Source organism: Panulirus ornatus, chromosome 59, assembly GCF_036320965.1.
Source record: "Panulirus ornatus isolate Po-2019 chromosome 59, ASM3632096v1, whole genome shotgun sequence".
Lineage (NCBI taxonomy): Eukaryota > Metazoa > Arthropoda > Malacostraca > Decapoda > Palinuridae > Panulirus > Panulirus ornatus.
In genome coordinates, this window is record NC_092282.1 from 21,102,433 (window position 1) to 21,119,892 (window position 17,460).

Genomic DNA, 17,460 nt, shown 5'->3' on the forward strand with positions numbered 1-17,460 from the left:
CTTCAAGATTTAGGTTCTGATGTTTCATAAGCTCTCTATTAAGAATTCTATTTTAGCCTTTTTATTTTAAAAACTGAGCTGCTTAGAGTTCCCTTCAGGAACATTTGTCCCTTAGGGATCTGTTTGGAATTTCATATGATAAACTTGTTACATCATTCTTCATGAGGTGAAGGTCTGCCTCCCTGTTGCAACCTAAGTGGGAGTTGCCAAAGGTCCTTGTTTCATTGTAATCAGGGGAATTTTTTGACTTTATAGCACTTCATTAGCTATTCATGAAAATGACCTTTAGTTCACCCTAGGTGCTAGAAGAGTGAATGAGATATACTCAATGCCCAGATGTGAAACACTTTTTATCTTGATGATGTGTTGGGTTACGGTCATTCCAAATTATAGGTTTTTGGTAAAGAATGAAACAAGTAAGTCTTGAAATATCCCAATTTTGTTTGTAACTTACAAGAGTTTTTCTGGAGAAACATCTTGGTCTTTGCCCATTAATTGCTAAGAGAATTTACTGGAATCATCAGAAATTATCAAGGGGAACTCATTGTTCATTTTGTAAGCTCAAAGCCCTTCTCAGCAAGAACTGTTTTATCTTGGATTAAAAAAACTTGTTTTGTTAGCCCAACCTGGCCTGTATTTTAGAGCCTAGATATCAAGAAGATAGCTTCCATTCTGGCTATCTGTCTGTCTGTATCTCTGATGCCTGTTCCCAACTGGAACTCCATCAAGGGGTTGGCCACAGCAATAGTGCATCCATAACTAGTGAACTCCTGGTGCCATTTCTTAGCCTTTATTGCCTACCCTTAACAGTCCATTGGCAGAGGGCAACTCGAGTGAATCGTTTTCAGAGGCTCCTACCTAATGTTCTTGTTGACTTCTATGTAATGCTGGCCTTTCTGAAAAACCTTTTCCAGAATGAGTGAACAAAAAAGGTCTTTGGCATTTTACAAGCACTTTTGTAAATTAGCACCTTGCTCTAGATTTTGAGAAACCACCTTGTGTGGTATGTACTTGGCTTTCCACCTTTGAGGCAGAGGATCACATATGTGTCACAGGATTATCTTGAATGTAATTATTCTTGCTGTAGTGTTCTCTTGCTTAAGAAGTTTTTCACTAACACTCCTCATCCATGTTGATATGCTTTCAAAGCCTTCAGGATGAATTGACCTGGAAAGGTTATTGTCTCCTGCACTTTCATCCTGACCTTAGAAAACTTTTTTTTAACTATCAGTAACCACCATGAGGGTGACATCTATATTCTGAGAACTATGAGGCAAGCAGCATAAGCAGTGTTTGAGATATACATAAGGATACGTATGTGAGTAGGAGAGATGGCCAGAGGGCGGTACTGGATTATGTATTAATTGATAGGCATGTAAAAGAGAGACTTGGATGTTAATGTGCTGAGAGGGGCAGCTGAAGGGATGTCTGATCACTGTCTTGTAGAGGCAAAGGTGAAGATTTGTAGACGTTTTCAAAAAAGAAGAGAGAATGTTTGGGAGAATAGAGTGGTGAGAGTAAGTGACCTGAGAAAGGACACTTGTGTGAGGAAGTACCAGGAAAGATTCAGTGTAGAATGGCAAAAGGTGAGAGCAAATGACGTGAGGGGAGTGGATGAGGAATGGGATGTAGTTAGGTAAGCATTGATGGCATGTGCAAAACATGCATGTGGCATGAGAAAGGTGGGAGGGGGGCAGATTAGAAAGTGTAGTGAGTGGTGGGATGAAGAAGTAAAGTTGTTAGTGAAAGAGAAAAGGGAGGTGTTTGGATGATACTTACAAGGAAGGAGTGCAGATGACTGGGAGATGTATAAAAGAAAGTGGCAGGAGGTCAAGAGGAAGGTGCAAGGGTTGAAAAAAAGGGTAAAATGAGAGTTAGGGTGAGAGAGTATCATTAGACTTTAGGGAGAATAAAACTGTGTTTTGGAAGGAGGTAAATAATGTGCATAAGACAAGAGAACAAATGGGAACATCATTGAAGGAGGCAAGGGGGAAAGTAATAACAGGTAGTGACGAAGTGAGAAGGAGATGGAGTGAGTATTTTGAAGATTTGTTGAATGTGTTTGATGACAGAGTGGCAGGTGTAGGATGTTTTCATCGGGATGGTGTGCAAAGTGAGAGGGTCAGGGAGAATGCTTTGGTTAACAGAGAAGAGGTAGTGAAAACTTTGCAGAAGATGAAATCTGGCAAGGCTGTGGGTATGGATGATATTGCTGTAGAATTTTTAAAGAAAGTGGGTGACTGTGTTGTTGATTGGTTGGTAAGGATATTCAGTGTATATATGGATCATGGTGAAGTGCCTGAGGATTGGTGGAATGCATGCATAGTGCCTTTGTACAAAGGCAAAGGGGATAAAATTGAGTGTTCAAACTACAGAGGCATAAGTTTGTTGAGTATTCCTGGAAAATTGTATAGGAAGATATTGATTGAGAGGGTGAAGGCATGTACAGAGCATCACATTGGGAAAGAGCAGTGCGGTTTCAGAAGTGGTAGAGGATGAATCAGATGTTTGCTTTGAAGAATATGTATGAGAAGTATTTAGAAAAACAGATGGAGTTGTATGTAGCATTTATGGATCTGGAGAATTTATATGATAGGGTTGATAGAGATGTCTTAAGAGTATATGGTGTGGAAGGTAAGCTGCTAGAAAATGTGAAAAGTTTTTACCAAGGATGTAAGGCATGTGTACAAGTAGGAAGAGAGGAGAGTGATTGGTTCCCAGTGAAGTTCAGTCTGTGGCAGGGGTGTGTGATGTCTCCATGGTTGTTGGATTTATTTATGGATGGGGTGGTTAGGGAGGTAAATGCAAAAGTTTTGGAGAAAGGGACAAGTATGCAGTCTGTTAGGAATGAGAGGGCATTGGAAGTGAGTCAGTTGTTGTTTGCTGATGATACAGCTCTGGTGATTAATTCTGTGAGAAACAGAAGTATTTTTTTTTTATTTTTTATTATACTTTGTCGCTGTCTCCCGCGTTTGCGAGGTAGCGCAAGGAAACAGACGAAAGAAATGGCCCAACCCCCCCATATACATGTATATACATACGTCCACACACGCAAATGTACATACCTACACAGCTTTCCATGGTTTACCCCAGACGCTTCACATGCCTTGATTCAGTCCACTGACAGCACGTCAACCCCGGTATACCACATCGCTCCAATTCACTCTATTCCTTGCCCTCCTTTCACCCTCCTGCATGTTCAGGCCCCGATCACACAAAATCTTTTTCACTCCATCTTTCCACCTCCAATTTGGTCTCCCTCTTCTCCTCGTTCCCTCCACCTCCGACACATATATCCTCTTGGTCAATCTTTCCTCACTCATTCTCTCCATGTGCCCAAACCACTTCAAAACACCCTCTTCTGCTCTCTCAACCACGCTCTTTTTATTTCCACACATCTCTCTTACCCTTACGTTACTCACTCGATCAAACCACCTCACACCACACATTGTCCTCAAACATCTCATTTCCAGCACATCCATCCTCCTGCGCACAACTCTATCCATAGCCCACGCCTCACAACCATACAACATTGTTGGAACCACTATTCCTTCATATATATATATGGTGTGGGAGGAAAGTTGTTAGAAGCAGTGAAAAGTTTTTATCAAGGATGTAAGGCATGTGTACGTGTAGGAAGAGAGGAAAGTGATTGGTTCTCAGTGAATGTAGGTTTGCGGCAGGGGTGTGTGATGTCTCCATGGTTGTTTAATTTGTTTATGGATAGGGTTGTTAGGGAGGTAAATGCAAGAGTTTTGGAAAGAGAAACAGAAGTATGTTACTGAATTTGGAAACGTGTGTGAAAGAAGAAAGTTGAAAGTGAATGTGAATAAGAGTGGGGTCATCAGGTTCAGTAGGGTTGAGGGATAAGTTAATTGTGATGTAAGTATGTATGAGTGGTTGGGTCATTCATCATCTCTTTCCTGGTGCTTCCTCACTGGTGTAAGAAGTGGCGATCTAGTATGATAAACAGATATAAAAGAAAAGGTGCAAGTTAATCATAATCCTAGGACTCAGGACGGGGGAAGAAGAGTATTTAGCATTCATGATGAATAGCATTGTACCAAACAAAGGACGTGAAAAGCAGCTATCAAGGTATCCATGAGAAAGGATATTTATCTGCTGGAGTGGTTATACTAAACTGCGTTGGAAGTTGTGTACAATTTTGTGATATAGATGTGAACGAATATGGCCTTTTTTGTCTTTTCCTGGTGCTGCTTCGCTGAAGAGGGGGATGCTATTTCATATGTTGTGGGGTGGCAATGGGAATGGATGAAGGCAGCAAGTATGAATATGTAAGTTTATATATGTATATGTCTGTGTATGTATATGTATGTATATGTGCGTATGTGAGCATTTATGTGTATACATGTGTACGTAGGTGGGTTGGGCCATTCCTAGTCTGTTTCCTTGAGCTACCTTGCTAACACGGGAGATGGCGATTGAGTATGATAAAATGAATAAATGTAAATGAAATGTTTCGTGGATATTGTTTATCAAACCTTCAGATGATCAAACAAAAGTCTTTCAGATTGACTGTGCTTATGTTGATATTTATATTCTTAGATCTTAATACAGATGCCCTTTTCATTATGTTCTTACTATACAGATTATTACTTTACAGAGTATTGCTAGAACAGTGGATACGTGCCAAGTATGAACGACAAGAGTTTATAAATGTTGATAAGCAGACATACATCACTAATTCAGTGGAAGGAACGTTAATGAAGAAAGCTAGAGATGAAAACAAATATTATCCTCGTAAATTTGTTATTTCTGATAACTCTCTAAGATATTACAGTAAGGAGGTTAGTTTTTATAACATTTCCACAGATACTGCTGTTTTTATTGTTTAACTTCAAATAGTGGGTGAATGTAGGTTATCTTTTGTGAAATGTTAGTAACTTAGATATGAAATGTTTATATATTTGATCATAAAGCTGTGAAGATATGTATATTGTTAACAGGATCTAATTCTGTATTATCTTATTTCTCATTCTAATAGAATGAATTGATGTAATTCTGTACATCATTTAATTATTTCAGAACTCAAAGGAACCTAAAGCAACAATACCATTATCTGAATTGAATGTGTGCTTAGCACCTGTCAAAATGAATCAGGACAATGGACTTCAGCTGTCATATATGTGTGATGGCTCCACACGACATATCTACGTGTATCATGAAAGCGGAGAAATGATTATTCATTGGTACATGGCCATTAGAAACATAAAGCTTAACTGGCTGATGGTTGCATATCCTAGTGTTGGGGCTGAAGAAGTAAGTGTATTCATTTGTAAATTTATCAAAGTATCCACAAAGTATGTAAAGAAATTAGTTGTTAGAATCCAGTTGGTACATTTACTATACAGTGAAGTATGATTATCTTAAACTATGAACTCTGTCTGGGGTATATACGCCCCATTGACTTTCTTTTCACTTCACTCTGGCTGGGACATTCAGGGTTGAAATCCTTGAATTGACTTCCTTTACCTTTAGTTGAAATATATAACCATTATTACTTTATGTAGCATCTCTGGCTACCGAATGCTACAGCCTAAATTTATTTCAATACAATTGGTTGTCTTTATAGATATGTGGAGGTTTCCACGAGCTCTCTGCCCTCTGTTATGTAATGAGTATTGAACGTATGACACACATACAAGATGCTGGATAATAATAACAAAACCCTTAGTAATTACATTTCTGTATAAAACTCCTCACCATACACTACAAATAGTTCATTTCAAATAATTGATTGCAGATCCCCACACACACCTGATGTTGTTAAAGTCATAGAAACAAAGCTTGATAAAAAGGTAAAATCTTGACCTAGTTTGCACAGAGGGATACCTGACAGTAAGAAGGGAAAGAGGAAGCACAGAATGAAGAAGGAAAATGTATCTTTAAATTCTAAGAAATTAGTGGAGGATGACCCATACAGTACAGTATGTGAAGAGTAACTGTAGAGAAGTACATAATGATGTTCATACGAAATGATACTTCAGAATGTTACAACGGTTCAGAAAAATGTACAAAATAACATTCAGGGAACAGTTATGATGGTACTTGAAGCTGTAAAATGCTCATGTCTCAGAGATGGTAAAGTACTGATAATGGGGGATTTCATTTGTAAAGAGATAGAGTGGGCAGTTTGGTTGCTCATGGTGATAGGGAGTCATGGAGACAAGTTTTCAGTATAGACAAAATAAATCCCATACCAAAATGTCAGTGAGTCTTATCTTCACACATACTAGCATGAATATTGAAAATATTATTTATCTTACACCTCTTGGATAAAAGTAATCATGTAAGGCTCAAGTTTGACAGTGTGATTAAGTGGGACAAGCCATGATGGGAGATATAATGGTGTTAATTACACAAGTCTTAATAATTTCCATGGCAACCTAGATTAGGAAGTGGCACTGAGTAGTCAGATACCAAGGCTTTGTGGAGAAAGGTTCTCTGAAATATATGACAAAGGAGTAGGAACATAGGGACCTATACCCTCAGATATAGAGGGAATGGTAAGAAAGAGGAGAGAATAGTTTAATAGAAGATCTCAAAAAGCAAAGGAGTTTCAAAGTGTGCAATGGTCAAGATGTAGATGGTACTTCAGCCAGCATTTGCAATGTGTAAGGTCTCAATATGATTATTATGCAGCAGGAAATAAGCATCATCTCTGACCTGTCACCAGAGTCCCACATTGGGAGAATTGTTAAGGAGACAAACTATATGCTGGAAAGTTTTAGAATAGCTTTCAAGTAATTGGATGAGAAAATGTTTAGCAATCTGTTCCTATCCTACATAAAAGCAAAACTAGAATGTACTTCTCCAGTTTGGTCACTGTACCCTAAAAAGCACAAAGAATTCAGAGAAAGTCCAGAGGAGGACAACAAAGATGGTACCAGAATTAAACAGTGAATTATGGGGAAAAGCTTGAGGTTTTGAATTTGTCCATCTTGGAAGAGGAAAGAGTGAGGAGGTGAGCTGATCACAGCTTTCAAGTTTCTAATACAAATTTATGTATTCAGTGAACAGCTCTTCAAGAGATGTAGGAATAGGGCGAGCAGAGGACATAGCATTAAATTAAGCAAGAAGCGTGTTATAAAAGATGTGATGAAATACTTCTATATTATAAGAGTGGTGAATGAATGGAATGAGATGAAGGGGAATGGGTAATGCAGACAGCATACATAAACTCAAGAAGTTGTATTACAGAAGAGAATGTTCAAAAGATGGGCACCACAATTGTAAAACTTCCTCCCTGTTTGGTATAAATGAATTACAAATAGGTAATTACACACACACCTACATACACCTCCATGGTGTAGCAGGTAGCATTATTGACCATCACAAATGCAGAGGATGCCTAGGATCAATCTCGCATAGGTTCGAATCTTGATGTGGCAGCCAGTCCACTGTCATCCTGGGGACAGTTAGTGAGGTGGATGCTTGGCATAAGCTAGGGTTTGTGTGTTTGTATACATTCATATGAGTAAAGACATGTTTCATATGTGCTAAGTTAGGAGACAGGGCAACATGAGTGTAAACCACGTGTCTCTTTGTGTATATATGCATGTTTGTATACAAATAAGATTGAAGGCTTGTTACATATACAAGTTAAAGAGACTTGGCACCATGAGTGTAAAACTCTTGTCATACACAAATGATAATCCTAAATGATAATCACACACATTCATGTTCAAGGGGAATTATTTTATTACTCCATTAAAGTTTCTCCTCATCCATTTAGTTTTGTTCATGTCTGATAGCCTCAAGATTGTAAAACTTCTTCATTGCACAGTGGAAATAGATACTCTTGACACATACTTTTTAGTGATTGTTGGTCTCTCTGCCTGTCTTTCTTTCTTTGACTGTCTTTTGTGTCCGTTTATTTTTGAGAGGTCACTGTTAAATATGTAGAGTTTTTATCTGTTTCTAATTACAGTTTCATCCCCACAGCTGGTGCCATACCTTACCAATGACTTTGTTATTGAGGGTTGGCTTTCGAAGACAGGTCCAAACGAGAGGGATGCTTACAGGAAACGATGGTTTATCCTAGATGATCGCAAGCTTATGTATCATGAAGGTCCAATGGTATGAGTTTAATGTTTATATATTTCATATCTGAAAAACTTTTAACATTATGTTTATTTTAATCTTTATTGGTTCCTTGGTTGATGATGAGGATTTGTTGAAGAACTTTTTGTTTGTTAGTGGAGATAGTATAGTGAATGAAGAGTTTGATGTTTGCTTGTTGGAGTGTGAAGAATGACTGTTAGTGCAAGTAGAGATATTTGCCAGTTACTATTGATGGCTGTATTTGAATTTTTTTTTATTATTCTTAATGAGTTGTAGTAATGTAGGTTTTGGGCCCTGAATGCAGAAGAATGGAAGGGGATGAGTGTGTTTGAAAAGAACTGCCTAAGGTCATTTGCACTTATATGAAAGTACATGGGAAAGAGAGACAGAAGAGGGCCTGATGGCCCATGTCTTAGCAATCTGTTTTGAAGGTAACCCAACTTATTCCTATTTGCAAGTGGTTTGAGGTAAGGGTAGAACAGTAAGAGAACTCTTTCCCAACCCTTCATTCCCTTTAGCGATAACAGTCTGGTAGGAAAAAGAATTGAGACACCATGCATTTGTTAAGTAAGCCTGCAGAGGATTGAACAGAATAGAATGAAAGGGAAAATCCTACTGTAGAATCTGTTACACTATTCCACCCTCTGCTACACTGCAATATGTTCTTATGATCTGAAATGAGAAAAAGAAATTAATGAGCATGTATATATTTTTTCCATATGTTCAGTCAATAGATATCTGAAGCAATAAAGAGATTTTGTATAATTGCATATAATTGCTTCTTTAAAGTATTCAGTGTCTTTGCATTAGTATGGTTTATTGATAATGTATTCCACTGTTCAGTACATCTTTTTGCAAAGAAATTGTTTTCCTCATCAGTGTTACACGTTTTAGCTTTAAGTGTACTTCATTTGTCTCAGTAATTGTGTTTTATTGTATTTCAGAAAGATTGTTGTGATATGCATTGTCAAATTTATTTAAATTTTGAACATTTTTGGGGGGTCACCCAAAGTCTATGCTTCTTAAGAGAAAAGAGATTTGATTCTCATAGCATTGTGTATCCCATGGCTCTATCTGTGAAACCAATCATTTGGTCTCCTTTTCAACTTGCTGTTAGATGCCGTTTAGTATACTTGAGGTTTTTACTGATAACTCCAAGATCCTTTTCTTCATTTACTTTAGCTAACTGATTTCTAAGTCTTTCATAGGTATGCTTAGTATTTTTATCTCCAAAGTGCATATCTTTGCATCTGTCTACATTAGATTTCATCTACCATTTGCTGGACTGCTCTGCAGATGTTTAGATATCTTTGAATTATAGCACAGTCATAAACATATATAGCTATACTATTTTATTTTATATCATCTTCAGATTTAGAGGTCATTGATGTGAGCCCCAATTCTAGAATTATTTTTCTTATGTTTGTCATTTCCTGTATTGGCAAGGTAGTGTCAGGAACAGATATAGAAATGGCCCCATTCACTCACATTTACTCTCTAGCTGTCATGTATATTGCAGCAAAGTCAGAGCCCCCTATCCATAACCAGACCCCACAGACCTTTCCATTGTTTCCCATGACTGCTTCATATACCCTTATTCAACCAATTGACAGCATGTCTTCCACTGTATATCACATCTTTCCAATATGCTCTATCCATTCTAGGCATTGCAACCTTCTGCCTATTCAGGCACCGAACCTTCAAAGCATCCTTCACTCCATCCTTCCATTTTCTCCTCTTTTATCCCATTTTCCTTATTCTATCCCCTTGCATGTATACTCTTTTAGGTATCCTTTCTTCGCTCATTTGCACAGTCTTCAAAGCAAACACTAGATCCTCACATCTGTGACTCCTGCAGCCACATTATTCATCAGCAGGCTGATTTTTGGTGCATGTCGCTACCTTCTCAATCGCCAGTCTTCCATACAACTTACCAGGTACACTTTCAAACACATGCCATGTAATTTGAACACTCACCTTTGTCTCCCTTTTCGTTATACAGTGGCACTATACAGGCAGTCCAGTAATCCTTAGACACCTCACCATAATCCATGCACACACATTGAAAATTTTAACTGACCAGTTAACGACAGTCACCTCCTTTCTTAAGAAATTCATTTGCATCACCATTCACTCTAGCCACCTTGACACATTTCATTTTATGCAAAGCTCTCGTCAATCCTTTTCTTTTCACCAGACCACTTGCCATGATTCTCTCACTTTGCATATTTCCTCAACCCAGACACCAAACGTCTGCCAACATCTCATCAAACTTGTTCAATTATCTTTCATAGTACTCACTCCATCTCCTTTTCAGTTCATCTCTGCCTTTCACTACTTCCTCATATGCTGATGTTCCCCTTTTTTTTATGTTCTTGTGCCATTAAGTTCCTTTCAAAACATTTTTATATTCTTAAAGTTTGTTAATTCTTTCTCCCTTAACTCTCATATGCTCTCTTTTTTTTTATTCTTTTTTTTTTTAGCTCATGCACTGGGGATAGGGGAGAAAGAATACTTCCCACGTATTCCCTGCGTGTCGTAGAAGGCGACTAAAAGGGGAGGGAGCGGGGGGCTGGAAATCCTCCCCTCTCGTTTTTTTTTTTTTTTAATTTTCCAAAAGAAGGAACAGAGAATTGGGCCAGGTGAGGGTATTCCCTCAAGGCCCAGTCCTCTGTTCTTAATGCTACCTCGCTAATGCGGGAAATGGCGAATAGTTTGAAAGAAAAAAGAACTTTCTTCTTGACCTTCTACCACTTTATCTTGAATGTCTCCCACTAACTTGCACTCCCTCTCTTTAAGGAACATCCATACACCTCTCTCTCTTTCACTTGCAACATAATTTCATCATTTCCTCACTCACTTCCCTTTTTCACGTATCCTATCTATCTATCTGTATCTCTGATGCCTGTTACCCCCAGGAACTCCCATCAAGGGGTGACCACGGCAAAAGAGTCTCCACTTATCTCTGTCCTTATATGCCTCCCTTACATACACGATTCCATGTATTCTTCCACATTCTTCTCCCTCCAGTATTCCTCTGCCTTATTTGCCCGTCACAGGTGGTTTTCCACTCACATCAACCCCTTAATTCTACTGTCCTACTCTCTCCTTGTAAACTCCTAGTCTTGCATTCTTTCCACATGCCCAAACCCCTCAAAGTATTACGTTTCACCCTTTCTACCCCTCCACAGTTCACTCCCTTTGCATTCCCTACCATACTACATCTCTCATACATCCTTCCATTTCTTTCTTCATTCCATATAGTCACACCACATGCTCTTCTCAAATAGCTCATTTTCAAAGCCTGGATTCTTGACTCGAGACTCATTCCTTATCCATGTTTCAGCTGCTTAGGTCAGGGTTGTGAGTGACTGTGCTGTCCCTTAATCCTCTCTTCACTTCCTTGCTTACACCTCAACCCTTCATTATTCTATTAAGGGACCCAATGACATCTACCCTGTACTGCTCTCTCCCTTGTCTCTCCTTCCATATCACCACTCTTACTCAAGACAACTCATAGCTCCTTTTTCTTTTTTTCAAACTATTCGCCATTTCCTGCATTAGCGAGGTAGCATTAAGAACAGAGAACTGGGCCTTTGAGGGAATATCCTCATCTGGCCCCCTTCTCTGTTCCTAAAATTTTCCCACTTTTCCGATCTCCCCCCCCCCCCCACGCACACACACACACACACACACACACCCACCCACCCACCCACCCACCCACCCACCCACCCACCCACACACACATCCACACATCCACAGCACAATTTAGTACACTTTCTTCTTTCACTCTGTATGGTTTTTCAAAACTGATACTTTCATTCTGTTTCCTTTCAAACTCCATGACTCTACTTTTATTTGCATTTACCTTCAATCAGCTATGCTTACACACATTATAAAACACATTTACAGCCTTCTGCTTACCTCCTCACTCTCAGCAAACAGCACAGTATCATCTGCAAACAGGCTTGCCATTAGCCACCATATTTCACTGCCACACTCCATTTCTGCACCCCCTTTCCCTAGTTTTGCTTTCATCTCTCTTATCACTCCATCCATATTTATATTAAAAAGCCATGGTGACACCATACAGCCCTGCCTCACACGTGCATGTATCCCAAAACTTTCACTCAGCTCTCCATCCACACTTACACACACATGCTCCTCTGTAGAAGCCTTTCAATCTTTTACACCATCAAATAGTTGCCCTTGTATACCATATATCCTTAACACATCCTGCAACGGATTGCAGTTGACTCTGTCATGTTTTCTCCAGATCCATAAAGGCTGCATACAACTTCTTACCTTTTGCTAGATAGATTTCCCTGGTCATATTTAAAGCAAAACTCTGATTCACACATCCCCTGCCTTTCTTAAAACCCCCTTGCTCTTCACTTATTCTGCATTCTGTCACTTCCATCATTCTGCCTGTTAATATTCTTGCATGCACTTTTCTTGGTGTACTTAACAGACTTATTCCCCTGTAGTTGCTACATACATCCTGAGCACCTTTTCTTTTGAATAAAGGAATGATAATAGCTTTCACCCAGTCCTCAGGCACAGCCTTCTGTTTCCATGCTAAATTACATATGCATCCATTCTATCACACTTTCTCCTCCATACTTCAGCATATCAGCCATAATCCAATCTCCTCCAGGTGCCTTTCCTATTTTGAGCCGTATTATTGCCCTTCTTACCTCCCTTTATGCTATAGGCCCTTGCTTTTGTATCCTCATCCTTCCATCCTTCATACCCATACACGTAACAATTACTGCCTTCCTTCTTCCACATTCATCAGTTCTTCAAAGTACTCTTTCCATCTTCCTCTCACTTCCCCCTTTTGATTCAGTAACTTTACCTCCTTACTTTTCACCTCAACATTTCCACACATACATCCACCTCACCTACCTATCTTCCACATACCACACGCTTCTCTCACATATGCCAGTACGCTTCCGTAAAGATCTACCATTCCTCATTCACTCCCCTACAGCCTTTTGCTCTCACCTTTTGTTATTCTTCTCTCAGGGTCTCTTGGTATCTCTTTATACAAACCTTTTCTCAAAGTTTACTTACTTTTGTGACCCTTGTCTCATCGACGTCGGTTCTTTATTTTCTGAAATCTTTTACAAATACTCACCCTTGCCCCCACCAGGTAGTGATCAAGCATTCCATACAACTACCCCTTTCAGCACATTCACATCCAAGGGTCTCTTTTTTGCTCACCATTCTGTTAATACGTAATTCAATAATGCCTGATTACCATTTTTCCTACTCCACATATGCTTATGAATGTCCTTTTTAGACCAGGCTTTCTAAATCACATGTCCTTTATCAGCTTATCACAAGCTATTCACCATATCCATTTTCATCACTAAATGCCACATGTACCCAGTGTCTGACCACTCTTCCCATCTATAGCTCTCTGCCTTAGATTTGAATCATGTGTAGATTTGGGGATCTAAAATATAAACCCTAATTCCAGGTCATAAATGTATATCATGAAGTGAATGGGTTCATGGCCTGACCTCTATGGCACACAACTCATCATGTTCAGTTAGTCCTAGACTATGCTGTTTAAAGCTGCACATTGTCCCCTGTCGGTTTCATTTTTATTTGCTGTTTAACATTGTTTATAATTGTCGAGCTTGTTACTAATGACAACTCCAAGGTCCTTTTTGTTTACTTTTGTTAGTGGATTTCCAATCGTTGAATAGTTACGTTTCGTACTTATACTTTAAAAAGCATGACTTTACATCCGTCTTTATTATATTTCATGTTTTTTGTGTGACCTATTTGGCCATCCTTCCAATTTTATAGCATCTGCACAATAAAATCATTATCTGTGATGAATACAGGATTGTCAACGTTTCGACTATCAAATTCCCCGTATTGACTTTCCTGCACTAATTGTAGAGCTCTTTCTTTATTGGTGAGACCTGGGCATTTGCAGCCTGTCTGCATCCCTCCATGTGTATTAATTAACTGACAGGTAGTGAGGTGTGACTGCTTGGATTTCTCAAGGAGAATGGGAGTTTAAATTTTTGCCATGCAGATCAAAAACAAGGCCTCTGTGGTAAATAATGGCTACATTCAAGTCACAGACCTTGCATTAATTGACATTAAAAGGTTAAAGGACTAGATGTGAATTTAGTACAAGTTCTTGGCTTAAGCATCTGAAAAAACGTGTAATAGTTGATATTTTACTATTGTAAGACCCAAGTTACAATCTATTTATGTGTCATTAAACACAGTATGGATAATTTCAGGATGCATACCCTAGAGGAGAAATATTCCTTGGGTATAAGGATGATAACTACAGTATTAAAGAAGGAGTTCCAAGAGGCTGTAAGGACCAAGATTTTTCCTTTTCCCTCATTACTCCTGAGCGCACTTATGTGATGTCTGCACCTACATCAGATGAGAGATCACGATGGATGCAAGCTATTAATACGGTATTGGAACGAACCTTGAGACCACAGGACAACCAGAGTAAGCGGACTCTATTAGCTAATAGAAAGTCTGCACGCAACTCACGGCATTCATGGTTTAGCTTCTCTTAGATGTAGAGCCCTGCACATTCATGGTTAATCCTATCATTACAGTATATTCTCTTTGTTTCTTTACTGTTGTTGGGGGAGGTCTTTTCATCAGCAAGTGGTGTACTATAGTATCTTCATGCACCTGCATTGTATGATTCACTTGCAATGAATTTTGGCACAGAGACTTAGCTGTATGCTTCCATTTAGTCAGCATTACATACTAACCCTTTAACACTTGATGCTTGTCTTGTTAATCTGATCTGGTTACAAGAAATACCTGTTGTGTTTTGAGCACCCTTTAAATCACAGAGACTCAGTAATGCAATATACCTTATGTATGAGAATGTTAATTAAACCTAATTTTGTCCCACTTAACAGTTAAAAACTACCATCTGTGAATTGAATGTGATTGATATTATATTTTAGATTCTTCATCACAGTTATATTTTATTAAATCCAGTCAGATTAATGAGGAGTTGAAACTAAGAGTGCATTTTATATTAACTTGCTGCTTACTATAATAACCTTATCTGGGATAGAAATAAGGGCATGACATTTGGGTTCACGTGAAAGGAAATTGAATTGTGAAATGTTTTCTAAGGAAACAGAGTTGTGAATTGTTTACATCGTAGTAGAAGTAGCTGTTTGTTATTTAATTAGCAGTTTTTACTCTGGAGAAATCTTGTTGAGTAATAAGTTGTTTAATTACAGTAATATCATAGTACCTGAGGCATGTTTTGCAATCAAAAGAAAATTAGTTTGGATAATCAGTAGACCTGGTTTAAGTTGTTAGATATATATATAACTGATGTATATAGATTTACTCATTGAATATGTTCTCTTTGTTAAGTACAAGACTGTGAGTCACCAAGAAATTCTTGTAGAATGCTAAGTGTTAGGGTATGCATTATCATAATCAGTGTTCATGATATAGTTTCTATTTTGCTTTATAGTACATGTTTAGCATATTATCATTTATTTATAAGGAATATGTAATGTTAAAGAATGAGAGTTTGAAGATGATTTTATCACTGAATATCAAGGTTTGGCTGATATTTTCTAAATTAAAGTCATAAAGACTAATATATTAATTGTAATGATGTTTAGGTTTTACTGGACTCAACATGATTTTGTTTATACCATGACTACAAAGTCAACTTCAGTGAGGGTGCATCATATTATTTGACGAAACAAAGTTCTTGACTTATGAAAGTCCCATATGCAAACACTTATACCTACAGAAGAGCTCCAATAGATGCTATTTGACGTGTACATTCACATGAAAACAGTCACTCATACTTATGAAGCACATAACTACTTAGGTATGTATTTTTCATTAACTTTTGCATAATAGGACGTTTTATTGATTATATTTATTTCAGAAAAGAATTTTTATTACATCATTATAGGTAGGTAGAATTATTTGCTCTGATTGTATGTGGATTTTCTTCTTGTCTTCATATTTTCTGACCTTTTAACATTCAGTTTGTGAGTACGGTCCAGGAACATAACCTGTCCTTACTCTGGGACTAAAGATGCATTATTTCCCTACCTATGATTGCAGCACAGCATCGAAGCTGCAGGAGCCCCGTGATTATGGTCCTGGGGCTACTTTTTTGTGTATGCTCACCATTTCTTGCTTTAGTGAAGTAGTTCCAAGAACAGACAAAGAAATGGCCTTATTCACTCACTTCTACTCTTTAGCTGTTATGTTTAATGCATTGAAATAACCAGGCCTCACAGACCTTTCTGTGGTTTCCTGTGACTGGTTCATATGTCCTGGTTCAGTTGATTGATACCACGTCAACCCGTGTGCCACATCACTCCAATGCACTCTATTCCTAGCTTGCCATACACTCGTTTGCATGTTGAAGCCCTGAGCACTCAAAACCTTTTCCTCTCTGTCCTTCCATCCATCTTTAATTTGGTCTCCCCCTCCTGACACAAATACCCTCTCTGTTAACCTCTCCTCATTCATTTCTCCATATGTCCAAACCTGGGGTTATATGTATTAGTATTATTGTCTGTATCATTGTCCCATTCAAATGAGAATAGGAAAAAATAATAGTTTCTAGTTACTCACATTAATACATATGACAGCACAAAATTGGATGAATTTGTATTTGTGGGAAAACTACATTCTCGATTATGATCAAAGAGTCAATTTAGGTTGCATGATATTATAGTACTTGTCAACTGTTTTCATGAATGGTTAAGTAAGGGATGGTTATAGGTGATGTATAGGATTGAGTTGAATTGTACTGTGCTGAATGATAGAGATTTCATATAGATTGTTATTAAAGGAAGAAGTTAAGGTATTTTGAAATATTTTTAGATGAACTGCAAATGGATTGGGACAAGAATGAAATATTTTCTTAGTCTGTGTGATAAGGATGGTAGACCTAACTCTGAATTTACAGTATTAAGTTTTATGTAATTGGTTATAATGGTTGAAAACAGCAGTTGAATGCAAATCTTTGGTCTTTTGTTGATCTTCCTACCTATGTATCTATATCTCTGATAAGAGTGCAGATTGTTCTGGCTTAGATTCTCTATACATACCTCTCATTTGCTTAGGCCATTAAACTTACACAAAAGACCATAATTTATTCATATATTTCTGCATACTTTCATGTATGATATATATGTTTTCATATTTTTAAGTGTGTCTGCCTCATTTGCTATAGTGGCCTATATCTATATTTGGATGATTTTTGCAGGGAAAAAATGCAATTGAGTGGGAGATATATAAAAGAAAGAGACAGGAGGTCAAGAGAAAGGTGCAAGAGGTGAAAAAGAGGGCAAATGAGAGTTGGGGTGAGAGAGTATCATT

The 17,460-nt window shown here is 38.1% G+C and overlaps 1 protein-coding gene across 2 annotated transcripts in view; it reads left to right on the forward strand.

The window, feature by feature from the left end:
- LOC139767219 (arf-GAP with dual PH domain-containing protein 1-like) overlaps positions 1-17,460 on the forward strand; it is an 85,546-nt gene that overhangs the window by 34,929 nt on the left and 33,157 nt on the right. For both annotated transcript variants that reach the window (XM_071696350.1, XM_071696349.1), the window contains exons 4-7: positions 4,625-4,808; positions 5,047-5,280; positions 7,966-8,100; positions 14,355-14,577. In XM_071696350.1, coding sequence (XP_071552451.1) covers positions 4,625-4,808; positions 5,047-5,280; positions 7,966-8,100; positions 14,355-14,577 — 776 coding nt within the window. The remainder of the gene's footprint in view (positions 1-4,624; positions 4,809-5,046; positions 5,281-7,965; positions 8,101-14,354; positions 14,578-17,460) is intronic.